At 50.4% G+C, this 10,006-nt stretch overlaps 1 protein-coding gene across 1 annotated transcript in view; it reads left to right on the top strand.

The window, feature by feature from the left end:
- CACNA1G (calcium channel, voltage-dependent, T type, alpha 1G subunit) overlaps nucleotides 1–10,006 on the top strand; it is a 100,704-nt gene that overhangs the window by 5,413 nt on the left and 85,285 nt on the right. The window contains 3 exon segments of the mRNA XM_010150615.1: nucleotides 4,780–4,877; nucleotides 6,935–7,094; nucleotides 9,051–9,342. Coding sequence (XP_010148917.1) covers nucleotides 4,780–4,877; nucleotides 6,935–7,094; nucleotides 9,051–9,342 — 550 coding nt within the window.

The following is a 10,006-nucleotide window of genomic DNA, read 5'->3' on the forward strand; positions in this document are numbered from 1 at the left end:
TCTGATCAAGGGGCTGTTTCAACTCCCTGGTTCAGAGGTGGGTGTGGGGCTGCCCACGCGAGTCCCTGCTGCAGCCTCCCGCTGTGACTGCGGGCAAAGGCTTTTCTTTCCCCCTGCATTAGTCCCTTCATCCCTTAAAAAAGACCAAAATAAAATAATAGGCAGGCGGGGATGAATGTTGCTTTCTCATCCCCTCTGTCTGCCTGTATCGATCCCTCTTGCACCGAGGAACAGCACCTTGGAGACGTGGGTGCGCAGTGCCTTCTGCGCTGCCCGAGCACCGTGAGCGCCGTGGGGTAATTGCCCGTGTAAGTGCCCGATTTGCACACGCAATTACCCAATGTGCAATCACAGCTGCAGCCCCTCTGAGCTGCAGCGAAAGCTGCACCAAACCCTATCCTAGGAGCATGTCTCTCTCCCATGCTTTCCAGGTGGATGGGAGTGTCCTGGAAAGCGGGAGCCTCCTCTGGGGGCTCATCCCAAATTTGCTCCCAGCAGAAGTGGCAGAACCACATCAAGCCGATGCTCACGATCACAAACCTCCAGGGGTTCAAAATCTGGGGTTGAGCTTTGCAACTTGATGTTTTAAGTGACTTTTGGGAAGATGAAGAGCGGCTGAGATCCGGGGCAGCCAAAATTCCCAGCAGCGGATGCTCTCTGCTCCGTGCTGCCTTACCACAGCCTTCGAAGCCAAGCATCCCCAGCAAGCCGCATCCCTGACTCACAGAAACCTGCTGGGTAGAAGAAACCCCTCAGCACCCTCATTTCTAACTGAGCTGAGTCAAACCCACCTTTGAAAAGACTTGAGTTTTTAAGCTTTAGGACTTTTAAAAAGAGAATTCTTTAGTTTCTTACAGTTCTTCAGCTGAACTTGCTGCTGCTTCAAAAGCCTCATCGTCAAGTGTCCTGGATGGGACACACGGTGACTCTGCGGGGCCGGATCGGGCAGGCTGTGGGGCTCACGCTTCCTCCAGTGCTGTTCTTTTTATTCCGTTCATCTTGATTAAAATGAGTATTTTTAAAATTAGCAACACCCACGGATGCGGTGAGACTCGCGAGGCTTAAAAAGCAAAATCGGAGCGCAGCAAAGGCGGCGAGGGCTGGGAGGAAATTTCATTCCAGCTTTCTCAAGATGCAACACTGCCTAAATAATTTCCCCTTGTCTTTTCCAGCACTGATGGCTTAATATCATCTGATGATTGCTGTGCTTTGTAGATAAAGAGTGCCTATGTGCCCAGTTTTGGAGACATTTTATGGCTGAATAAATCCGAGCCTATCTCTTGCCGGCAGCGAGCGGTGGCTCTGTGCCTCTGTAGGCAGAGGGGTGGGCAGCTCCCGGGGACACTGCCCTGCCTGCAGGTATTGCTGCTCTGCTCCAGGTTCCTTTTGTGACCTTGGTCATGTCCCCCCGCTGTACGGCATTAACCTAGCTGTGAAAGGGGAGAGCTCAAGTTTTCCATGGAAAGCTCCCTCAGCACAAACTGCAGCTCTGATGGGTCTTCGCACTATCTTTTGCTTCCAGAGCAGGAGCGATCCCAGGGATGGGAGCAGAGCCAAGGCTGGGAGCAGGCTGGGTCAGAGGGCCGACGTCGGCTAGGTGTGGGAAGGGCTTTGACAGCATTTCTGTGCCCTGTTAGAGGCTCGTTGGGTGAGAACAGTCCCTTTGACCCCTCCTGTGATGCTCCTCAGCATCAATTCTGCAAGCCCTTGGCTGCAGGCAGGGTTGCTGGCTGACACCGCGCTTAGGAGATCCTTCCCAAAGCTTTGGGGTTGGTACGAAAGAAACCCCAGTGCGCTCAGGGTCTCGCTATCTCCAGGCAGAACAGGAATGAATTTCTGCTGCCTGGTCCATCGTGAACCATCCCTTGTGTCTGTCTGTCTGCTGAGTCCGGGGAGTTTTCCTTCTCGGAGGAGTGTTTGCCAAAGGTTTGCATCAGCTCTCTCTCTGCATCCCACCACCAGCCCGTTGTACGTCTGGTTTTGCAGATGCTCTGCTTTTATTCTTAGAAAGTCCTAAATATTTCCGCTTTCCTTCTGAGTAACTCCAGCGATCGGGGGTTGCTGATCACTCTGACAAGTCTCAGCATTTGCTATCAATCCACCCTGTTTAATGCCGAGTGTTTTTCTGAGCCTTTAACTCTGCCGGGCACCGGGGTCCGTGGCAGAGGCGCTGACAGGCGTCGTGGTTTCCCGCTTGAACAGAAGTGACATTTGAGTCGAAGCTTCATCGGGGGCTGTTTACACTGCGGATTTTCAATGCGTAAATGTTATAGACGCTGGTGAACGCACCTGCCACCTCGCCGGTCGGTGACATCCTGACGGTCGCTCTCCCTGGGCATCTCCCCTTGCCAGGGATGTGGATTGATTCCTCCCATGCATTCCCTTGCCTTGGGAAGTGACCTTTGAGCTGGGAAGTGGTGGGATGCTCGTTGGATTGCTCTTTAGTGACTGATTTTTACCCACTTTTTTTCCCCTCCAATACGGGGTTCTCTCTTGAGCTGTTAATTATCAGCAACGGGTGGATCCTGTAGTCTAGTCTGGGGCTGAGCTTATGGTGCTGTAACACTGGGTCTGGCAGCAGTGTCTGGCAGCAGAGGCAGGAGTGCACCTACCTGCTCTTGGTCTGGGTGTTCAAGTGTTTGCTCAAGCTCGTGGATTGTTGTTGGGTTGGTGTTGGGTTTTTTTTAAATTTGGCATTATAATTGTTCCTTAATACATTAAATCTAAATGCATTTTACAGCATGCCCTTTGCAGATTACAAGCACACACGTCTCTGGAAGTGAGTCTAGAGCTGTCATTAATCAGAAAGTGATTTGCCTTGGTGCAAACAACCATATGCTGCTCTGAATTTTGCTGTGAGCCTCTGTTTTAATAATGGATGAAAGAAAAGCTGTATGTTTGACATGAGCTTTTTATTCGAATCCTGCAAATCATACAAAAATCTTATTTTCAGACAGTGTGTGAAACTTGACAACCATTCATGTCCAGGGAAATTATTGCCATTCTTAGTGCAGCCAAAGCTCATCCAATGCCGTGAGTCCACACACTGAGGAAGGGCTGGTTTTGTCACTGGGGCCAGGGGTGCTTTTGTGGACATGCTGCCTTCCTCTCCGGTCAGAGAATGAGAACAAGCTCATAGCGTCCACGTGTGTCTGTCCAACGTTCGTATTCTGGGTCTGTCCCATGGCTATGGGTGTCAGCTAAATACAGAGGAATATGTTGGGGTTATTCGATCTTAGATATGGTTTGATCATCTTCCTCATTGGAGCCTGTCAGGAGAAATGGGATAAAGCATCACTGCATCAAGTGTTGATTTGTGTATCTGGGGGCTAGAAGGGGAGGGTCTTCTCCACGCTGGGTGCTCCTCACCTGCTGATGTCCAGGAGGGAGGAGAATGAGTTTGGCTGGTCACAGCAAGAACAGAAAGCTTCAGCGTGATGCTGCCATGGCATTGATGGATCCTGCAGGTTTTCCAGTGGGAAGAGAGGGGACAGCACTTTGCCTTTGTGCAAGGTGTCGGCCAAGCCTCCTCCAGAAGCTTGATGTCTAATCAGGTAAGATTAATTCAGGCCAGGGCAAGTGTGGAGAAAGGTTGTGACTGGGAGGCAGAGAGCCTGTCGGCTGGAAGAGCTTGGTTTGTTTGGCTTTGAAAAATCAAGGCTGAGAGGAAATGTGATTTGTCCTCTGTAAATACATTGGGTGGGTAAACACCAGGGACAAAGAACAGCTATAGAAGCTGCTTAAAAGACAGCACTGCCATAAGAACAAAAGGATATGAGCTTGCCCTGGAAAAATTTATGCTGGAAGTTAGGCTCTGACTGTCAGTGCTGGAGGGAGAGAGGGAACCACCCAACTAACTTTGAGATGGAACTTGATAATTTTCAGGAGAGATTAATATTCTGTGGTTGCCTGTGGCAGTGGGAGCTCAGCTGTGTGGGGAGCCTCGTGATCCTTTTCCTTGCCTTTGCCTCTTCAAGAATGCTTTTGGGCAGAGATCTTGTGTTTTCCCATGGCTGGAGGGCAACGTCCCGATGGTGATGTGACAGGTGCCCCCACTGTGCTTGAGCAAAGGTGCCATGAGCAGAGCAAGACAGTGCTGGGGAACCCCAGGGACTTGCAGCAGTCCAAGTGCACCCTCTGAGCTGTGAAATAACCCCACCAGGCACAGCGTAGGAGCACTGGGAGGTTCCTTGGTCCACGTTTGCACCGTTTGTTATCTACAAGTGTCATGAGTTTTGTTCTGTGTGCTTGCCCATCCACCTGAGCCCCACCTGCCCGTGATCTCTGCTGGGTAGCGCTAGCGTAGCTCAGTGTCCTGTGCTGTGCACCTCCTGTGCCCTGTGGAAAGGGTCTGCAGCAGGGGATGCTCCTCTGCTTTTCAGGATTTTGGTAGTGCTCAGCACAGTGAGCCCAGACCTGTTAGACTGTCTGTACAATTGTTGTTAGAAACAGGGCTGTGTCTGGAAGTTGCCCTCCTGGAGTGTGCAGGGACTTTCAGAAACTTCTGCCCTGGGCCTGTGCAAAGCCAGTCACCAAAGCAGATGAGAGATGAGATTTGTGGGTGTGTGAGCTGAGATATCTTGTTCTCGCTCATTGACTTTATTTTGATACGCAAACAACCCTTAATTAATTCCTCTGGCAAACTTTCTTGATGGGAGGAGACGCAGTAACAAGTCCCTCTGTGAGCAGTTGGCATATAATGTTTGATTTATAATGTTTGATAATCTAACATTTCTCCAGAAGGTCCTTGACGCTCCTCCACATTCTTGTCTCTTGCAGGATGCTGGAGTACTCCCTGGACCTGCAGAACGTCAGCTTCTCAGCGGTCCGCACCGTCCGCGTCCTGCGGCCCCTCAGGGCCATTAACAGGGTCCCCAGTAAGTTGCAACCTTATTCCTCCCAGTTGATGCAAGTTCTTTATGTCTGTGTCCCAAAGATGGCAGAGCAAACACGGATGCTTCTCATCTCGCATTGCCGCTGAATTGTTCACCCAGGCACGGTCGCGCTGGGTCCTACCACCACTCTCTGGTTTCCAGTGCCTGTCACTCTCCTACTTTACATAACATTCCTTTTGATGCCTGTGGCATCGGAGATGAGCCACCAGTCAGTAAGATATCCAGGACTGTCTTCAGATGCCTTTCTTTCTCATCTGAAGAGGGTCTTGGGAGGCTGCTGAGGGGAAGGGGTGCAGGTGACTGAGCCAACAGCCTTTGCCAGACAATGTGGGCAGAGGGGTCTGAGCCACACTGCTCCCACCCTGCCTGCGTGACTCCATCCTTTCCTGGAGAAACTGAGGCTAGGAAAACTTGTGCTTGGAGACAGCTCCCTGGGAGGTGCTGAGGAGCCTCGTCTTGGAGCACCTCTTGCTCTGCTCCCTAGAGCTGGTCTGTACAGCCAAAAGCCCCAGCACCTCCAAAGCAAGCGTGGATGGGATGGGAGGTGGCTATTCCATGCATGGGGATCTCGGACCCTCCTTGAATAGTAATGGGTGACATAGCTTGCTCCTGCGTCGCAGCAGGCAATGGCAGCCCAGCCCTGTGCTCGGAGAGGCGTTGGCCATTGCAAACCCAACCAAAAACCCAACCCAGCCATCCCGCTGGGCCGAGCCCAGGGCGCTGCGAGAGGCGCTGAGCTCCGTCCCTCTGGGATGCTGTGCAGATCGGGTGGGAGAAGCGTAAGTACAACTGCATCAGAAACATCGTTATCCTGGTCCTACAACCCTGGGTATCAAATCCAGCATTGTTTTAGACAAATTAAACCCAAGTCCGAAGTCCCCTATCTGAACTAGCTCGCTGCCTTGACGAGAGCTAATCAGCATCTGTCTGCTGATGCGGGAGGTGCCTGGACTCTATTTATTTTTCTGGTCCTGACTCGAACTTAATCTGGCTTTGCTGATGTTTCAATCATTACGGTAGCTTCAGAATCCTGTCTGCAATGGGTTTTTTTATCCCCACTGCTGAACTGATGGATGGCTGAATTTATCCACCACTGTCTAACTGGGGATGTAATTCACTTAATGTATTTTGAAATCCCGGGTAATTTATCTTGGCTTCTCTGCAACACAGTTACAATGGGATAGAAATGTAAGGTGGGAAAAGAAAGAAGAGTTTTGTATGATGATAAATGCAGTAGCCACAGAAAGTCATTTCAGTTAATTAGGAGTTGACGCAAGGTGGTTGTTCCCCGGTAGAGGAGTAGAAGAAAAACCCTGATAGAGGAGGTGATGGCATCAGGAAGAGAGAAAAAAGTCGTCTTGAGGTATCAAAAGGTGCAACAGTAAAGTTTTCTTTAAATGAAAATCAATATAAGCGAGTGAGAGAATGCAGAAGATGGGGAAAGAAGGAGAGCGAGAGATGAGCAGAATATTACAGAGACGTCAGATGAAATCAATTTTTTTGTGTGTAAATGTCAAGTTGAAGTCACCATCAATTTGTCTTTGTTACAGAACTGGCTGTTCCTGAACTTGTGAGAATTAACTGCCAGAGAGAGTCCTGTATTTAAGGAAGAGAGGGGATTTAGGGTAGATGAGGGGAATTAGGAAGGGAAGGGGATTTTATATATACTTAGTGGGGAAAGAGATACAACTGAGCACAGGAAAACATCAGAGTTTGGTCTCAGGGAAGAAAGGAGACATATAATTGCTAGAAAACTTCAGGAGGAAAGGAGTACTTGAGATGGGGAGTGAAGGGAGGGAGGAGGGAAGAGAAGTCCTGCGCCCAGGAGCAGGGCACGGATGAAGAGGGGTATCCCAGGGGCCTTGGGGGGAAACCACAGGGGACAGGGGAGCTGCGGGAGTTTGCAAGCCACGTGTGGGTGACAAGGACAGCAGTTGGGAAGGCAGTGGCTGTCAGTGGAAGGAAAAGCATGGATGGAAAGGAAAAGGTTAGGAGCTGGAGTAAGAAAATTCAGCATGGACTTTTCCTCTTCACCTCAGGTATGCGCATCCTGGTGACGCTCCTTTTGGACACGCTGCCCATGCTGGGGAACGTCCTTCTCCTCTGTTTTTTCGTCTTCTTCATCTTTGGCATTGTGGGAGTCCAGCTGTGGGCAGGTTTGCTTAGGAACCGCTGCTTCCTCCCGGAGAACTTCAGCATGTGAGTCTGCGCGGGCAGCAGAAGTCTCTCTCCAGCTCGGGCAAGTCTATCCCCCCAGGAGACAAGGATATCTTCCGTTGAAAAGTCCTGGTCTTGTGTAAATGGTCCCTGCTCCTAAATGCCACCACGACTCCTGCCCAGGCGTGCATGGCTGGAACAGAGCGAGCTGTGACAATTTGCCACTCAGTTCTGCAGGGCTGTCCTTCACCCTCAGCTGGCATTTGGGACTCTCTGATTGATAACAGCCTCCAAAAAACCCTGAGAATAAGAGTTCAGGCCTTCTAAATTCAGCATTTCATTAATGTGTGACCTTTTCTGCGTTTGTCAAGACGTGGAGGTCTGAATCCCGTCCAGCAGCGGTGATGTTTATTGGTGTGGTGTTTGTAGTCTCACCTAAAACCCAGGGAAGGCTGAGGGGGCTACCAGGATGCTAGGTCATTTTTCAGGTTCAGAGCAAGAGACAGTCCCTGTCCTGAAGTGTTGTTTTTCACAGATCCCTGGATTTTAAGGCCAAGAGAACTATTGTGATCAAATGAGGTTTTGTAGCACTTGGTTTCCTGGCCAGCCAGCTTGGTAGATGTAGGAATGTTTGAACAGTGGTTGAAATATCTGGTAGCTGTCACCCTCTAGACAAGGATTTCAATACCTGTTCTCCTACCTACTTGCTTTTTTCCACCCCCTTCCTCCCTTTGAATGCTAGGAGAAGAGCAGGTGACTGCAAGCCCTTGATGGCTGCTCCGCTGAGCTCCGGCGCTCCGGGCTGGTGCTCAATTACCCCATTTTCTTCGCACATGGCAATTGCACTGCAAGTAGTACCATGAGCCCGGACCCAGAGGAAGGTGCCACCCTGACAGGCTTCTTGCTTATTATTAGGAGTTATCAGCTGCAAAACAAAAGGCTCCAAACCTCTGTCACCTTTCCATGGATCACTTCCAAATGTTGATTCAGATTTGATCTGGGTAGATCCACACCTGGATAGAGGAGTTGTTCAGGTCTGGAGCTGGCATGATGCACCTTTTATCCTCTCCCACCCATCTCCTAATCAACTGCTGCCCCTGGTTTAGGTCATGACCTCAAAGGGCAGTTGGGAGAGTCATTACCAGGGCATGTCCCTGTTAAGTAAATGGCAGCAGGGCAGAGGGACTGCTTCATCACGGAGCAAATCCAATAGAGCCACAGGTTTGGGTGCTGTTTAATTGAGCCAGAATTCCAGGGGTTTAGATAAGCTTTGAAGGGTATTAAAGGCAGTTCTGCAGGAATTAACTGGGCTGAACTAGGCTTAAAAATATCTTTGCAGGCTTTAGTGGGAGTCTTGGCAGCGCTAAGGAGATAGCTGTGTGCTGAGCAAGAAGCTAGTTTCTGGCTGGCCATGGGTTGTTTCATCTCCTTGGAGAGTGTTTCTGCCCAGTTTGGTGTGGTAAGGCCACCCTCAGAGGGAATTTAGAGCTTATCTGTGGGCTGAACAGGCACTGTGAAATGCAGATGAAGGCCCTGTCTCTGGTTTTTAGGAAGCTTGGGAGGTCCTTGTACATAGAGTCTCCCCAAGCCATTCCCAGAATCTCTAGGAGGACAGGAGGATACAGGAGCTTAAAGCGACTGATTTCCATCTTGCTGCAGCAAAGACATTTCAGAGAAGCTTTGCTGGGCTAAATCCTCTCTTAGTCTTCTACAGTCAAAGCCAGAGCACTTCCAGATGGAGTGACTCTTAGTACTGTCATCAGAGGGGTTGCTGAGTGGGTGAGTGCACTGCCTCAGTTTCCCAAAACCCAGTTAGGGACATCTTCTCACTCAGTGGGGCTGCAGAAAGTCCAAGGAGATCCTTTAAAAAAAAAAAAACAAACCCAAAAAGCTTTAAGATCCAGGATAACAGATATCAGACTTTACTGTCACAGTTGTTACCTTGCCAGATTGCCTGCAATCAGTGCGCAAATCCCAGTCCTGTCTGGACTCTTTCAGCCCCTACACGGTGGATTTGGAGCGATACTACCAGACAGAGAACGAAGATGAGAACCCTTTCATCTGCTCCCAGCCCCGGGAGAATGGGATGCGCTACTGCCGGAGCATCCCGACGCGGAGGGAAGAGGGTCTCGAGTGCACCCTGGATTATTATTCCTATAATGACACCACCAACACATCCTGTGTCAATTGGAACCAGTATTACACCAACTGCTCTGCCGGGGAGCACAACCCCTTCAAGGGAGCCATCAACTTCGATAACATTGGCTACGCCTGGATCGCAATATTTCAGGTGAGCCCTGTCACGAGGTGGGTGAACAGCTGGGTGTGCCCCCCCACATGTTTCCAGGGGCTCCTGGGGGCTATTTTGCACCAGCAAGCCCTTATATATTAATGCATGGGTGCTCAAAATGTCAGGGATACAACTTGCTGCCTGCTTGGAAGGTGCGTGGACAAAACCCCAGGCTCCAAACGCCGTGGGTGTGCAGTAAGACCATCCTGGTGTTGAGCAGAGCCTGGAGACTGCTCTATCCCCTTGTGAGCGTTCACCCTGACTGGAGGCCAGCTGCCTACCAAAGGCCCTCTGTCACTGCCCTCCTCAGCTGGGCAGGGGGGAGAAAATATAAGGAAAGGCCCGTGGGTCAATGTAAGGACAGGGAGAGATCATTCACCAGTTACTGTCATGGGCAAAATGGACTCAACTTGGGGAAATTAGTTTAATTTATTACCAATCAAATCATAGTAGGGTAATGAGAAATAAACCCAAATTTGAAAAACACCTTCCCCCACCCCTCCCTTCTTCCTGGGCTCAGCTTTGCTCCCCACTTCTCTGCCCTGATCAGCACAGGGGGATGGGGAATGGGAGTTGTGGTCAGTCCATCACACATTTCTCTACTGCTCCTTCCTCCTCAGGGGAGGATCCTCACACTTGGCCCCTGCTCCAGCCTGGGCTCCTC

The sequence above is a fragment of the Eurypyga helias genome, unplaced genomic scaffold (assembly GCF_000690775.1).
Source record: "Eurypyga helias isolate BGI_N326 unplaced genomic scaffold, ASM69077v1 scaffold15344, whole genome shotgun sequence".
Lineage (NCBI taxonomy): Eukaryota > Metazoa > Chordata > Aves > Eurypygiformes > Eurypygidae > Eurypyga > Eurypyga helias.